This window comes from Meleagris gallopavo, chromosome 26 (genome assembly GCF_905368555.1).
Source record: "Meleagris gallopavo chromosome 26, MGAL_WU_HG_1.1, whole genome shotgun sequence".
Lineage (NCBI taxonomy): Eukaryota > Metazoa > Chordata > Aves > Galliformes > Phasianidae > Meleagris > Meleagris gallopavo.
Window position 1 is genome coordinate 6,331,749 of NC_139429.1, and position 15,958 is coordinate 6,347,706.

The 15,958-nt window shown below is 47.1% G+C and overlaps 1 protein-coding gene and 1 long non-coding RNA gene across 16 annotated transcripts in view; one reads left to right on the forward strand and one right to left on the reverse strand.

Moving 5' to 3' along the window:
* LOC104914378 (von Willebrand factor A domain-containing protein 5A-like) overlaps window positions 1-15,958 on the reverse strand; it is a 38,723-nt gene that overhangs the window by 9,135 nt on the left and 13,630 nt on the right. For 9 of the 15 annotated variants that reach the window (XM_085209514.1, XM_085209512.1, XM_085209513.1 and 6 more), the window contains 15 exons: window positions 12,125-12,189; window positions 11,289-11,536; window positions 10,941-11,163; window positions 10,068-10,210; window positions 9,853-9,967; window positions 9,005-9,132; window positions 8,776-8,864; window positions 8,398-8,542; window positions 7,905-7,987; window positions 7,531-7,645; window positions 7,211-7,375; window positions 6,821-6,924; window positions 6,385-6,572; window positions 6,009-6,215; window positions 452-675 (listed from right to left, as the gene is read on the reverse strand). In XM_085209514.1, coding sequence (XP_085065640.1) covers window positions 452-675; window positions 6,009-6,215; window positions 6,385-6,572; window positions 6,821-6,924; window positions 7,211-7,375; window positions 7,531-7,645; window positions 7,905-7,987; window positions 8,398-8,542; window positions 8,776-8,864; window positions 9,005-9,132; window positions 9,853-9,967; window positions 10,068-10,210; window positions 10,941-11,163; window positions 11,289-11,536; window positions 12,125-12,189 — 2,242 coding nt within the window. Of the gene's footprint in view, window positions 1-451; window positions 676-6,008; window positions 6,216-6,384; window positions 6,573-6,820; window positions 6,925-7,210; window positions 7,376-7,530; window positions 7,646-7,904; window positions 7,988-8,397; window positions 8,543-8,775; window positions 8,865-9,004; window positions 9,133-9,852; window positions 9,968-10,067; window positions 10,211-10,940; window positions 11,164-11,288; window positions 11,537-11,982; window positions 12,102-12,124; window positions 12,190-13,972; window positions 14,114-15,958 lie in introns of those variants that run through there. The other 6 variants (XM_085209516.1, XM_085209523.1, XM_085209520.1 and 3 more) reach the window with 5 other exon arrangements.
* Window positions 575-15,533, forward strand: LOC146542779 (uncharacterized). Its single transcript, XR_014879785.1, has 3 exons — window positions 575-860; window positions 6,017-14,131; window positions 14,301-15,533. It is a non-coding gene; the product is annotated as an uncharacterized LOC146542779 (long non-coding RNA).

A 15,958-nucleotide genomic window follows, 5' to 3' on the forward strand; every position in this document is an offset into this window, starting at 1 on the left:
ATAGAATCACAGAATCATGGAATGGCTTGGGTTGGAAAAGACATTAAAGATCATCTAATTCCAACCCCCTGGCCATGGGCAGGGCCCCCATCCACCTGATCAGGCTGCTCAGGATCCCATCCAATCTGACTTTGAATGCCTCTAGGGATGGGGCTTCCAAAGCTTCTATGGGAAGCCTGTGCCAGAGCTTCATCACCTTCTGAGTAAAAAGTTTCCTCCTAACACCTTATCTAAATCTCCCCTTTTTAGTTTAAAAACATTGCCTCTTGTCCTATTACTATCAGACCATGAAAAAGTCACCTGTGGTGATCCAATCTTTCCTTTCCACAAGTAAAGAGGTTCTATATACTGAAGGTTTTCATCTCCTGTCTGTTCAACTCAGACTGTAAACTTGGAGCTAAGAAAAGGTCATCTTGTGACATTTCCCCATACTTGACACTGATCTACTTACCTTACTGAGACTTTGTCCCTCAACATCAGCCTTCCTGAGCCCCAAGGCAGAGATCAGGGCTGAGGTGAGGGCCCAGGACCCATTTGCTTTCTGGAGTGCCACTACTACCCTGATACTCGAGAAGTTACACAGTTTTGTTGACAGTGGTGAAATTGTCCAGTCCCAACTGGTGTTAAAAGCTGTTGGTTCTTCCATCATCTGCTCTTCAGGGGAAGACTCCTGCTCTGGAAAACAGAAATATTTACATAGTCCCTTTGAGATAAGCACTGGCTAGTCAGTTCAACAAAGGACACTTCATGGTTGATGTTTGTTACAGGGGGAAGATGTCTTCACCCACAGGAAGCATCATGCCAGTGGGCTCTGATCCTGTTAGGAGATTTCAACCACCTAGACATCTTCTGGAAGAAAGGTACAGGAAGTTGCAAGCAGCCTAGGAGACCCCTGGGACTCTCACACTCCTGGGTTGTGTTGAGGATAGATTCTTAATCCAGAGGATAGAAAGCCCAGTCAACAAGAGACGTGTTACTGTGTTACAACAATACAGAGAACTCAGTGAAGAGGGCTGAATGTAGCATCATGCCCCAGTAGAAGTGATGATTTTGAGGAGTATAGGCCAGGCTAAAAGGCAAGACCCTAAACCTCAGGTAGGCAAACTTTCAGTTATTTGAAGCATTGATGGGTGGGATCTCCTGGGAAATTGCTTTCAGCAATAAAGAAGCAGAAGAGATCTTAGATATATTTAAAGACATTTTTCTTAGGGTACAAGAAGCTCTCAATTCCAACGTACAAGAAATTGGCAATGGAAAAGAAAGACCAGTGTGACTGAGTCAGGACTACTTCTTTGTGAAGCTAAAATTAAAAAAAAAAAAAAAGGAAATGTGTACACAGTGGGTTGTAGATCCCAGGAAGATTACAGGGATACAAACTGGAACACAGGAGGTTCCATCTGAACATGAGGAAACATTTCTTTGCTATGTAGGTGACAGAGCGCTGGAACAGGTATTCAGAGAGGCTGTGGAGTATCCCTCTGTGGGAATACTTGAAAGTCTTCTATACGTGGTCCTGGGCAATCAGATTTAGTGACCCTGTATGAGGAGGGAATTAGGACTGGATGACCTCCAGATGTCCCTTGCAACCTCAACCATTCTGTGATTCTATCCAGAGAGAAAATTAGAAAAGCCAAAGCACAGTTAGAACTGAGCTTGGCCACTAAGGTAAAGGAAAACAGTAAATGCTTTTATAAACACATTAATAGCAAAAGGAAGGCTAGGGAGAATCTCCATCCCTTGTTGGATGCCGAGGGCAACCTGGTCACCAAGGATAGGGATAAGGCTGAGGTACTTAATGCCTTCTTTGCCTTAGTCCTTAATAGTAAGACTTGCTACTCCCTGGGAACGCAGCCCTCTGCGCTGGTAGATAAGGATGGGGAACAGAATAAGCCCTTCATGATCCATGACGAGATAGTTTTGAACCTGCTGCGAAAGCTGGATGCTTAGAAGTCCATGGGACCAGATGGATTGCACCCTAGAGTGCTGAAGGAGTTGGCAGATGTGATTGCCAAGCCACTGTCCATCATTTTTCAGCAGTCCTGGCTAACCGGGGATGTCCCAGTGGATTGGAAACTGGCAAATGTGACGCCCATCTTCAGAAAGGGACGGAAAGATAATCTTGGTATCTACAGGCCTATCAGTCTCACCTCCGTGCCTGGGAAGGTTATGGAACGAATAATCTCGGGAACCATCATGGACCAATTAAAGGTCAACCAGGAGATCAGGCCCAGTCAGCATGGGTTTATGAATGGTAGATCCTGTCTGACAAACCTGATTTTGTTCTATGACAAGGTGACCCGCTTAGTGGATGAGGGTCAGGCTGTCGATGTGGTCTACCTGGACTTCAGTAAGGCCTTGGACACTGTCCCCCATAACATTCTCATGGAGAAGCTGGCTGCCCATGGTCTGAATGGGTGTACTTTCTGCTGGGTGAAGCACTGGCTGGATGGCCGGGCCCAAAGAATTGTGGTCAATGGAGTTGGATCTAGTTGGCAGCCGGTCACGAGTGGTATCCCCCAAGGCTCAGTACTGGGGCCGCTTCTGTTTAACATCTTCATTAATGATCTTGATGAGGGCATTGAGTGCACCCTCAGTAAGTTTGCAGACGACACCAAGCTGGGAGGGAGTGTTGATCTGCCAGAGGGGAGAAGGGCACTGCAGAGGGACCTGGACAGACTAGATCTATGGGTCAAGGTTAACGGCATGAGTTTCAATAGGGCCAAGTGTCCGGTCCTGCATTTTGGTCACAACAACCCCAGGCAACCCTACAGGCTTCGGGAGGTGTGGCTGGAAGGCTGCCTGATGGAAAGGGACCTTGGTGCTCTGATGGACAGTCAGCTGAACATGAGCCAGCAGTGTGCCTAGGTGGCCAAGAAGGCCAATGGCATCCTGGCTTGTATCAGGAATGGTGTGGTGAGCAGGATCAGGCAAGTCATCCTGCCCTGTACTCGGCATTGGTGAGGCCTCACCTCGAGTGCTGTGTTCAGTTTTGGGCACCTCAGTACAGAGAAGGGCAACGAGGCTAGTGAAGGGCTTGGAGAGTCAGCCCTATGAGGAGAGGCTGAGGGAGCTGGGGCTGTTTAGTCTGGCGAAAAGGCGGCTGAGGGGAGACCTTATTACTCTCTTCCAGTACCTGAAAGGTGCTTACAGTGAGAGCGGGGTAGGTCTCTTCTCACTGGTGACAGGTGACAAGACGAGGGGAAATGGCCTCAAGTTGCGCCAAGGTAAGTTTAGGTTGGACGTTAGGAAACACTTCTTTACTGAAAGGATGGTTAAACATTGGAATAGACTCCCCAGGGAGGTGGTTGAGTCACCACCCCTGGATGTGTTTAAGAGCCGTTTGGATGTGGTGCTCGGAGATATGATTTAGCAGAGGGTTGTTAGAGTTAGGGTACTATAGTTAGGCTGTGGTTGGACTCGATGATCCTTGAGGTCCCTTCCAACCTGAGTAATTCTATGGTTCTATGATTCTCATTTGCATCAAGTATGACCCATTCTTCTTAGCTTCCCACCTTATATTTTCTCAATCCATCCACCTTATTTTGTCAATCCATAGAAGAAATCCAATCAAGAGAACTACCCGCCAGATTTCTAGAACTCTGAAGAGATCATGTTTCTGCAGCAGTACAGTTATCCTCCTATCTGTACCCCATTCTCTGTGCATTTCTCTACAAACATTTGAGATGCCTCCAATATCACATGGCTTTTTCAGGGGAAATGTGACAACCTCCTCTGTCTCCTAAACATCTGCTCTATCCCTTGTGCCCTCAATTGTCTTCTGGTCTTCCCCATTGCACTTACTTTGCATTCTTCTTCATTAGAAGAGCAAACATATTTGCAGAAGTAATGTAGGCTCTGATGGTTTTCAGTCTCTCCACCAGCGCTCCAGTTTATTCCTGGTAGTGTCATTGCTGTCCACATGAAAGAGCAGTGATAGGCCCATGAGCCAAAAGAACCTTGACAGCATCTAAAAGTTCCTTGGTCCTGACCTCTGAGAAGCAACATGCCTTCAGAAATATCAAGCTGAGTTACCAGCTGAGTACCCCCATACGCTGCAGGAGAGAGTTTCCAGTAACTATTACATGTCTTTTCCCCTCTACTTGGACACCAGATTCAGGCTCATCTAATTCTGGATGCCTCACCTGAAAGTCCTTTTTTGTCCTCATCAGTGTCTCAGGCACTATCTCTATTCTGTGGTTCATAGAATAGAATCATAGAATGAGTTGAGTTGAAAGGGCCCTTAAAGACCTTCTATTTCCAATCCCTCCACCCATGGGCAGAGTTTCCAACCACCAGCTCAGGCTGCCCAGGGCTCCACCCAAACTGGCTTTGAATGCCTCCAGGGATGAGGCATCCACAGCTTCTCAGGGCAACCTGTTCCAGTGCTTCATAACACTCTGAGTAAAGAATTTCCTCCTAATATCTAACCTAAATTCCCTTCTCTTAGTCTAAAACCATCACCTTTCACTATCAGGCCATGTAAAAAGTTGTTTTTTTATAAGCTTCCTTTAAGTACTGTAAGGCTGCAGTGTGATCTCCTTGAAGCCTTCCCCAGTCTGAGCAACTCCAACTGTCTCAGTCATTCTTTGTACTCCAGCCCTATGATTGTCTCTGTGGCCCTCCCGTGGATTTACTCTAACAACTACTTTTTCTTTCTTGTGCTGGAAGCCCCAGATCTGGATGTAGTTCTCCAGATGGAGCCTCACAAGAGCAGAGCAAAACAGGATAATCACTTCCCTCATCCTCCTGGCCATGTCTCTTGTGATGCAGTCCAGGATACAGTTGGCTTCTGTGCTTCCTGACACTCCTGGCTTGTGTCAATCAATTCACCAGAACCCCCAAGTACATCTATGCAAGAGAAGTTCTCCACGAGTTCTTCTCCCAGTCTGTACATGCCGTGCATTTCCCTAATCCAGGTGCAGCACCTTGCACTTGGTCTTACTGAACCTCATTCAGTTCATTCAGGTCCAGTTTGTCCAGGTCCAGCACCTTTTGATGTCATCTGCAAACTTGCTGAGGGTGTACTCGATCCCACTGCCTGTATAATTGGTAAAGATGCCAAAGAGTACATGTCTGAAGATGAACACCCATGGACAACACTTGCCACTGGCCTCCACCTGGACAAAGAGCCACTGACAACACCACTTTGGCTGTGACCATCCAACCAATTACTTGTCCACTGAATAGTAAATTCTTCAGATCCATATCTCACCTAAATAGAGATAAGAATGTGATGTGGGACCATGTTAAAGGCTTTGTAGAAGTGGAAGTAGATGACATCAGTAGCTCTTGCTTTGTCCACTGATGCCATCACTCCATCACAGAGTGCCACCAGATTGGTAAGACACTATCCTGCCCTTGGTGAAGCTGTGCTGGATGTCTCAGATCACCTCCTCATCTCTCAAATGCTTTAATATGTCTTCCAGGAGGTCTGTTCCATGGTCTTCCCAGGCACAGAAGTGAGGCTCACCAGTTTGTAGTTTTGCCAGTCTTCTTTTCTACCCTTTTTACAAATAGGAGTGAATGTTTCCCTTTTTCCCGTCACTGAGGCCTTCATCTGACAGCCACAACTTCTTAAATGTGATGGAGAGTGTCCTGGCAACTACACCAATCAGTTCCTTGGAGACCTTGCGATGGAAATCATCGGCCCCCATAGTCTTGTACATAGGTCACTCCAAAAGTGGACCCCTCAAACCCATATTTCTCCAATTTAAAGATAAGGATGTGGTGCAAGACCCTGAAGATGTTTTGTGACAAACTTAGAACTGTAGAATATTCTGAGCTGGAATAGAGTGATAAGATAGCTGGAGCTCACATTAATTCAAGGAACTAGTTGGTTCTTAGTTTCTTGCCCAGAGTGGAGAGGTAGAAATTTTTTTTGGCTATCTCTCCATCCATCCCCAGAGCACTGACAATCAGGAGGTCTGGTGAAAAAATAAATGCTGAAAGGAGAGTTTAACCCCTGTGCAATACATCAGAGAATCCCCTGATAAGAACTTTCTCCTTACCTTTACAGTGTGCTGAAAGCTGGGACAATACCTCAGTGTGAGAGGCCTTCGGACTCAGCGTCTCGAGACAGAGCTGGAACTTCTGGACCATCCAAAATTTGGTGGACTTGAACCATACAGGTCTGGAGCCACACAACCAGAGGAGCTGGCAGGGAACCAGATTGCAAGAGGGAGAAAGAAGCATGGAAGGATCTGCAAGCAAAGAATCTGGAGGTGGAGGCAAGAAGAGGGGCAGTGGGAGTTAGTCTCATGCATTTTAGAGAGGCAAAAAGCTGGTCAGGCCCACAGGATATGGGGCTGCTGATGGTGAGGAGTCATCAGACCAGCAAGTCTCACCTTCCCCTCCCAGTCCTATCCCTGCTTTTTCTGTCCTTACCACGGTGCCCAGTATCCCTCTGTTCCATGCGTACTGCCACAACTGATGTGAAGGCAGAGGGGACCCCCAGGCTGAGGCTGAGCTTAACTGCACTGTGCCAGATGTCTTCCATTTCTGACTTGCTTGTCTCCTGCCAGGCCAGTTTCCACAGCAGATGCATCATGGCTATGCGGTGCACAGGAAACCTGCTGGGGAATTAGTCCTTGTTTCCATGCTGAGGAGGGAGGTGAGACATGAATGAGACACAGACTAAAGAGCAGGGGGCAGTGGTCACCCAGGTCCTCTTCCTGGTCAAGGCAGAGGGGACAAGGTGTGAGTACTGCATATCCAGAGTCTCTTCCCTTCTCAGGGTGTGCATGCAAATGATACTTGCTTTCCTTCTTCCAACCCTAAACAATATCCCTCTGCCTTGTGGGCAATGGTATTACCCTCTTACCTGTCATCTGCTGATGGGGACATTGAGAACCTGAGTGTGTAATGAAAGGGCTGGCTGCCCACACGATACTGAAGGGTCACAGTTGCCACATCCGCCTCTGGATCCTGGTGGCACAAGTAAAAGAACCACAGAAAAGTTCATCTGCAGGGCACTGGGGGACTGGCTACTTAGGTTCACTCACTGATACACTAGATTAGTAGATATCTATTGTAGGAGCAGAGGCTCCTACATCTGAGGGAAAGAAAGGGACTCACAGAGGCATGATACTGGTTTCGCCCCATCTAGCAGAGGTGAAGGACTCTCGGCATTGAGGAGGTGAAACAGGGAGTGAGTGGGTCCTTTAGTTCTGCCTGGGAACATATGATTCCTGGATCCGAGCAGTCACTTTACCTGTGCTTGCCCATGGATCTGGGCATAGATGATGCTCTGATGTCCCTGGAAGATCCTCTCAGGAGCTTTTCTGATCACTGTCACCTCCAAGCCTGGTGGAAGGTCCCAGTGTAGTGAGATCTCACTTGCCAGGGGCTGCAGGGCCTGCTGCAGGCATTTCACTGCCTGATGAGGAGATGCAAAGAAAACATACCACTGGAGAGAGTCTCTGAATTGAGGTGGATGATGGTATTTAGATTTCCTTGCACATCTAGGGGAGCTGTAGGAAGTGTTCAATAGAACAGGGGGAACACTGAAAGTAGAAGCATCTGGATCATTACCTCGGATGTCATGGTCATCTTGGAGTGGATGCACACACATTTGCCTTTGGTCTCCAGAGCAATGGCCTGGGAAATGTAAAAGCTCTCACACTTGTCTGTAGGAAAACAGAAACACCTGTACAGAAAATGAGAGGAAGGTTAGAGAGGGAAGAGGAAGAATGCTGAGAAGAGCCTGACAAATTCTGAAAGAAGGACTACTAGAGGAAGAGTATAGATGGTCTCAGGGAGGTAAGACAAATGTGTGTGGATATCACTGATGAAATCCCATCAAGGCAAAGAGAAGAACTGTGACAGATGAGGATCTGAGAGAATGTTTGGAAGACTGACAGGGGGAGTCACCATGCTGGGGGACAGGAATAGGGCTCCCTCATTACCGATGGTAGTCCCGGTAACGGTGAACCTCAGCCATGATAGCTTGCTCTTCACTGGAGACCTTCCTTTGGATGAATATGAAGAGCTGAGGTAGAGAAGAGGGGATCGAAGATTTCATGGCTCCCCACAGAGGAAAGACACCCTTCTAAAATGCAGGCAGCTTTCCCCAACTCACTCCCTTACTCTCTGCCTACTCGCCTTAAAACAGGGAGAGAAAGAGATTGTGTATCTCCTGTCATTAACATCAGGACATCTCTCAGCACAAAGTGGCCCCCCACAAGGAAGACCCATCTTCCCCAGGTGCAGGTACTTACAGAAACCACAGAAACTCTCCAAAGCTGCCCACCCAAAGATGGTGTCACTTTCTGCCATGAGAGTGTCCCAGTGGCAACTCTCAATACAAAAGTTAGCAGAATGACTCATGTTGAGCTCTAAAATCTACCCTTGCCCCACTGTTTACACCCATTCACCCCGACAACCCTCTGCCCCTGCTACCTGGCGAGGAAGTCCACGAAGGAGAGGGGTGCTGTAGATAGACCTTAGGAGACCCAGGAGATCACAGCCCCCAAGATCAGGGCAGATGGAAGAGATGCGTCCCACAGCATTGTCCATGGTTTCCTGCGTGTATTCCACACTTTGCCTACGGTGTGTGCAGTGTGTTAGAGAGGAAGAATCTGGTCCACAGCTATCCCCATATGACCATTCCCTACCTCACTACCAGTATTCTAGAAGCAAGCTGAAAGGAGAACTACTCTATCATTGCATCTAAATGATCCTGCTCTATAGCTGGCATGTAGAAAGTGTTTATCCTATACTTTCACTTAGAAAAATCATACTGCGTTTGCCCTTGCCGTATCATCACCCCCAACTCACGGATAGAAGACTTTGAAAGTGGCCCCAAAACTGTAGATGTTGAAGTAGCAACCCAGAGGCAAACTCTTGAGGAGGAAGAGCAGTGTGTTCTGGGGACAGGAAGAGGAATGGGCAGAGCTCAGTTGAGGAATCAAGGCAGAACCTCTGCCCCCATAAAGCAGCTTGACTGCCGACTATCTAGCCATAAGAAATAAGGGAAGTCCATAGTGATGGCATTCTCAGATGGTACCTGTGCATCCTGGTAGAGACTGCAGTCCATGAGAAAGAGGAATTCCCCAAGATGGCCTGGGCTGGGCATCACTTCAGGAATGCTGGGTTTCAGTGTCACCATCACCACAGGGTCCCCCAGCAGAGAACCTGAAGTGTGTGAGGGAAAGGAGGAGGATTCTTAGGTTGCAACACTTTTTCTTGTTTCTTTGCTTTTGTCATACACATTGCCCTCAGCTCCAGCTTATGATACTAAATGAGAAAGAGCTGTTGACTCCCTTCATCATAGAGAGGCCTTGGAAAGACACTGTGATATACTAGAGTGCTGGGCAACCACCAATTGTATGAAATTTAAGAAGCAGACTGCTGGATTTTGCAACTGGGATAGGATCATCTTAGATGGATGTACAGACTTACAGATGAGAAGATGGAGAACAGCCCTATAGAAAAGGATCTGGTGATTCTGGTCAGTGACAAGCTGATGATCAGCTATGCAGTATGCCCTGGCTGCCAAAAGGGCCAGTTGTAGCTGGGGGCGCGGCATGGAGCTGTGTCACAGAAGGGTCAGGCTGGGGGTTAGGAACAAGTTCTACACCAGAGGGTGGTGGGCATAGATCAGGCTCTGCAGGGCAGTGGTCACAGCACCAAGCTGTGAGTTCAGAGTTCAAGAACCATTTGGACAACACTCACAGGCATATGGTTTAATTTTAGGTAGTCCTGTGTGGAAGCATGAGCTGGACATGAGCGTGGGCCCCTTCCAACTCTGGATACTCTGTGATTCTATAATTTGATAAACTTATTGCTCGAATGTTCCTCAGATTCTTCAAGTCTCCCCAGCACCTGGTGCTCAGTTCTGCCCTCCACACTCACCAGGTGCAGCTTTGGGGTCTCTGCTCTCCACCACAGCACTGAGATTGTGAGGTCCTCCATAATACACCAACAATTCCAATTTATCAGAGAGACAGGGTGATGATTTCAATGAAACCTGAGAACAAGTGGGATGTGTGGAGGAAAAAGAATCATCAGCAGACTGCAGACCCTTCATTTCTTTCCTCCTTTGAAACTGGCATCTTTCAGGGCCAAACCTCAGCAGATGTCCAATCTGGAGCTGTGTACTGCAGAGGGGTGCAGCTGCTGTTAACATCGATATGTGACACACCACGGGCTGACTGCAGACGGATTCTGAAGTACAGATTTTCTGATATCTCCTCTTCAGATAGGTACTGTCCTGTAGGGACAAAGAGGTGTGTGAAGTTGAAAGGGAAGAACCTATGGCAGCAGACAGTGATTGTGGGGTGATGAGAGAAGCCTGGACAAATTGTAAGACAGGTCTACTAGGGGAAGAATACAGGTAGTCTTAGTGAGGTAAGACAGGTGTGTGTGGAGGTCATTGATGAAGCCCCTTCAAGGCAAAGAGAAGAACTGGGAAAGACAAGGAGTTAGGAGAATGTTTGGAAGATTGACAGGGAGAGTCACCATGTTGGGGGACAGGAACAGGGTTCCCTCACTCCCAATGGCCTGGGTAACAATACTCATTTAAGTCCTTTCCTCAGAGGGCAGTTAGGCGCTGGCACTGCTGCCCAGAGAGCTGTGGTGCCCCATCCCTGCAGGCACTCAAGGCCAGGTGGGATGGGGCCCTGGGCAGCCTGAGCTGGTGGGTGAGAATCAGCAAATGGCCAGGGGGTTGGAACTAGATGATCTCTGAGGTCCCTTCTGACCCAATCTATTATATGATTTTATGATTCTATGATCTGTCATGGGGGCTGTGCATAGGGATCTGCAGGGATCTCCTGCCTGGGGATATATGGGGATAATTGGAGGACTTCTAATTGGCACATATGAGGGAGAATTTTTAGGTTCTCTAACTGTGCCATGTATTTAGGTATGGGATCCTTCCCAGAGGGATACTTGAGAGAAGTGTGCTCCTCCCAGATGGATACACTTGTGGGATCACTCACTGATGAATTTTTGTTGGGGAAATAGCTTCTTTGGCCAGCAAAACTTGGCAGCTCCATCAGGATGCAGTGGAAGCTCCTGGACATAGCACAGGCTGATGGCCACCTCTCCATTAGGAGGCACAGTCCCCAAAAAACAAGCGAACACTGGACCCCAAAGATCCCACTGATCCTGCAGATATCTCAAATTTTCCATGCCTGGAGTGGCTTTGTACAGCTGCTGTGCCTGCCACAAAAAAAAAAAAAAAAAGGAGAAAAAACATGTCGCTGAGGTCTCACATAGATTTCATTCTCTTATCTCCAAACTTAACTCCAGGTCCAGTCCACCTCCCCCTGACTCCATTGGAGTACCTCCTTCTTGTCCCAGAGCATTGCTTCAACACGAGTGTCCCCCATAGTGGCATGGAAGGTGTGTACAACAGTGTCAGAGTCCACAGGAAAGATGAACATGATCTCCCTAGAGATTTGCTGCTTATTGCAGAAGAACATCTCAGATACCACATCAGCCACAAAGTCCTGGATGGTTACATTTACTGTCATAGATTCAAGCTCCATTTCAGGATAGGAAGAAAAGAACCATGTTCCTCTTGAGAACAAGCCTGAGGAAGACACAGCAGTTGTAAGACTCCCTGAATGCCTGTAGAGAATTTAACTTTCAAGTGTCTGCTTGCAATGGTCTACAGCTGTGTGCTCAAACCTGCCACAGAAATGCTGTTGCAGAACTGACAAATAGCAACAGAAGGTCCCCCAGGCAGCCAACGTGTTTCCCTGGGACCACAGATCCTCATCTATCTAAGCCATCACCTTCTTTGAGACTAATGTTTCGGTGAGATTAACTTAATCAGATGTACACTCATTTTGCACTGCTGGAAAGGAAGGGGGGACCATATCAGGGGTGCTTAGCATAGCATCAAAGGCAGAGTCACAGAAAATCTGTATCATCCCCCCACTTCTTGATGGCTTCTCTGGAAAGCCCTCAGCACTATGGGTGAAATGAGCCACACTTCTTTTGCTATGCAACTCAGAATAAGTGAAGGGTGCTTACAGGCCATGTCCTCGAGTTCCCAGAACATGGTAAGGTGTGCTTCCCTCTCAGCCATCCAAGAAAAGAGTTCCTTTCCACATCACTTTCCCAGCAAAAATCTTCCCCACTCTTCACAGACACCACCCTCCTGACCCCAGCTCACCTCTGTACCTCCTCTGCTTGCTCAGGGTACCACTTATTCTCATCTTGACTGGTTGAAGACAGGTTCTGTGTGGAAAAGGGCATAAATTGAGCTATGAAGATCTAATGACAAAAAGTGGGCCGCCTCCACCAATATTCATCATGGCCAAAATGGCTCTTTGCCATCACATATCATTTTGTCCCTCTCTCAAGAGCCTTCGAGCAGATTAATAGGAGACTAACTAGTGGAATGGGAATTGCAGGTGCCAAAAATATCTCTTGGTTCCAGGGTGTGGTGGTGCTTAATTCATGTGAGACCACAGGGAAAGTGGCAGAAATGGTGGGTCACAGGCTGAGACACGAGGCAAGAGCATGAGCTTGGGCCTGAGCACTGACAGTTGCACCTAGACAAAACTAGCACCAGTGCTGACAGGATGAAATGGACAGAGGGCTGGACAGGCAGAACAGATGAAGCATGGTCTGGGTGGCTGCATGCATACATGGATTTGTGTGAGGAAGGTGGCACTGCTGGCTGGCAGGGGAGGGCAGTATTTAGTGGCAGCAGGATTGAATGGTAGGAAAATGTGAAGATATAGGAAACTGGGCAAGAGAACAGATGAATAAATTTATAGCTGGATACATGGATGGCCATCCAGGGAAGCGGGAGGCAGACAAGCACTGAAGGAGCTGATAAGCAAATGTAGAACATGAGGAAGAGGATGCTAAATACCGCCAAGTTCGTGACTGATAGGCCAATTCAGCGCCTAAAGACCGGTATCTAGAGACAGCTAGTCCTTGTACATATCACTGATCTGAACTGCTCAGAGCCCTAGCTCAGTGGTCATAGCTTTGCATCATGGAGCCGTAGCGCAGGTGAGTGGTCTCACAGAAAAAAGGAAATCCAGTCTGACTGCCTCTGCAGAATGATGCCTGTCTCCCATATGTCCTGTGCTATACATGTTGGCACCATGTCTCTATCTTGGATATGACAGGATGTCCAAACATCCATGTTTCATGCTATTCTTCAACAATTTTATGGTTCTATCATCCTTTTTATATACCCAATTTCTTTACTGTGCCAGCTATAGGAAAAGTCATTTGTAAATGATGCTCTAAAGCATTTGAGCATCCTCCTTACTGGGATAAGCAGCTCCCAGCACTGCAATCAACAGGTCCCAGTGAGAAATGCCTATACGGAAAAGAAATACTAAGGAAGACACAGTCTGAGCTCCTTGCTGTGGGGGCAGCTGCAGGGTATTCAATCAGAGGACCTTCTGGGGGAATTAGAAAAGGAGGAGGAAGTGCCTGAATGGCCCAAGTCACTGGTGAATGTTATCACAAGCAGAGGACCGACAAAGCATATGATTCCTTGCTCATGTAGAATTATTGATTTACCAACGATCAACTTTAAGGAATCCATTAAGAAAATAGATATGCCTGTATACCCTGGTTCTGTATAATTCTGAATTGTTGAATATCACCATCTCTGTGTATATGTCTCAAGGAGAATTTGGACCTTAACTTGCATATCTTGGTCGTCAGCTGTGGAGGTCCCAGACATGCAGGCACCATTAGAACTGATCACCACAAGCCAGTTCCATTTTTACACTCTCTCTGAGGGCACGCTTGTTCCTTAGTCATGTGCAGAAGCCCTGAGAGCAGCAAGGACAGACACGCACACTCACTGCCCACAGAAACATAAATGCACAGTCACACTTCTCCTGTACCCCTTGTCCTGACAGGACACGGCAGCACAGACAGACAGACAGAAACTAGTGAGCCTTTTTCCGGGATGTGGCAAGCACAGAGAAAGGATCGTGCACATGGAAACAGCGCAGGGCTGGAAGGATGGATGCAGAGAGGAACTCACCAGAGAATGCAGCCTGCGGCAGGAGCAGTGAGCAGACGGGCACAGGAGTGGCTCTGGAGCAGAATCCTCCCTGCTGTAACACAGAGGAGGAGGGCTGACCTCTGCAGGAAGCTGCGGCAGAGGTGGAGCTGCCTGCTGCAGCGCCTGGGCAGTTGCCTGGTAAGGAATGCAGCCAAATGCACACCCAGGGACGTAGGGCTGGGAAGCAGGCCTGCTACCGTGCCTTCCTGCTGAGATGGGGGGAGGGCTGGAGAATGTGCTTCCATCGGAGTCTCAGCAGTCTCTGTATTTTAAAATATTCTTTCACAGTGCTTTATTTTTATTTCAGCATCTGGTGGCTCAGAGAAGACCCTGGCAGCATTCCAGGCACAGCCAGCTACAGGGACTGCAAGTCTGAAGGAAATCTCTGTGCATCTACGTCTGGTGGCCTGGAAACTCCTCCTGGTGTCTTCCAAAGAGACAAGAAAAATAAATCTGTATTTTAGCTAACTAACTAAGGGACTTATCATAAAGAGCTGCCTTGTGCCCTGGATGCCATGTATAGAAGTTCTGCTGCTGGATTTGCAGGTGCAGTGCATGATGTATGTGTAGATGTCAATAGCTCACTCATGATCAGGATTAACTAGAATATTCTGAGTGCACTCACCTAAATTATAAAGGAGGAAAGCAAATGAGTCCAAACAGATGGAGCCAGACTCTGCTCATTCACACCCATTGACAGGATGAGAGGCAATGGTGAAAAAACAAAACTGGTGGAAGGAGAGGATAAGATGTAAGACAACAATTCAAAGATGGAACCCATTTGAGAGAAGCCTGTCAGATTCTCTTCCACTTGGAATTTCTGGCAGCTGCCACGACAGTGACAGTCTATGATGTCTACAAACATGGGAAGCTCTGGCTTCTAGAATTTTTAGCCAGGACCAGGGGCTCAGCAAGATCTCTTTACTTCTAAAGAAGGCAGTTCATACATTTGCAATCATACTTGTTTCTACTATTTGTTCCTAGAAGGCAGCAAGAAAGCTCAGTGAAAAATGAATTCTAAGTGAGGTATTTTCATGCTCATTGTGATATTTTATTTCTGTTGAGGTAAATTCACCAAACAACACATATTGTTCCTACCCACTCTTGGAAGAGTAAATGATGAGTTTGCTCCAAGTTGTGTCTGTGTGCTGGATGAAAACATGAGGGAGAAGAACACTGAGAAACATGGCCAACCTGCTCTCAAGTACCAGGCGAAACGGCATTCATTAGCTGTGCAGGAGATTGGGTTCTCACAGAGAAAGAGAGCTTCCTCCCTCTACCTAAATGAATACTCCTGTGTCTTGGCGTCTCTTACACATAAGTGCTTTCAGTCACTTTGCCAAAAACATTATTCATGGCTAAAGGAACTAGTGGAAGAGAGATGCAGAATACCAATGACATTATCTCCTGGGTGATGAGGTATCTGTCCAAGACAACTGTAATCTCTGCTGCAATGACTTTACTGTATAAAAATGTCTTTGTTTTTGTTTGCTTGTTTGTTTGCTTTTTTGCTTGGAAACAAAGACTGGAATGTAGTTTTTTCTCTTGCCTTTCCGCCCGTCAAATAACGAGATGCTCACCTATTAAAAGATGTTGTGGGTCAGGGTGGAGAAAGTATCTTTCTCAATGAAATAATGCATATTTCTTCCATGCAGCAAGGTTAAAGATTCACAAAAGAAAAAACGTCCATCCCCAGAGTGATACAAGGTGATGTATCATGAAATGCTGAGTTACTAATTAGTAATTCATATACACAAAAAGTGGACAGATAGTAACTTTGTACACTCTGAGATACATCTAATTTCCTGATTTGTTTCAGCTTATCAGAGCAATTAAAAACAGTCAAGGTAAAAGAAAAATACACTACATTACCACTGCAGCACGACAGCAGGACTAGGGAAAGCCTGGCTTTGTTGTTCATTATGATGGCGTATCTAAGGGGGTTGCATATGGCCACGTAGCGGT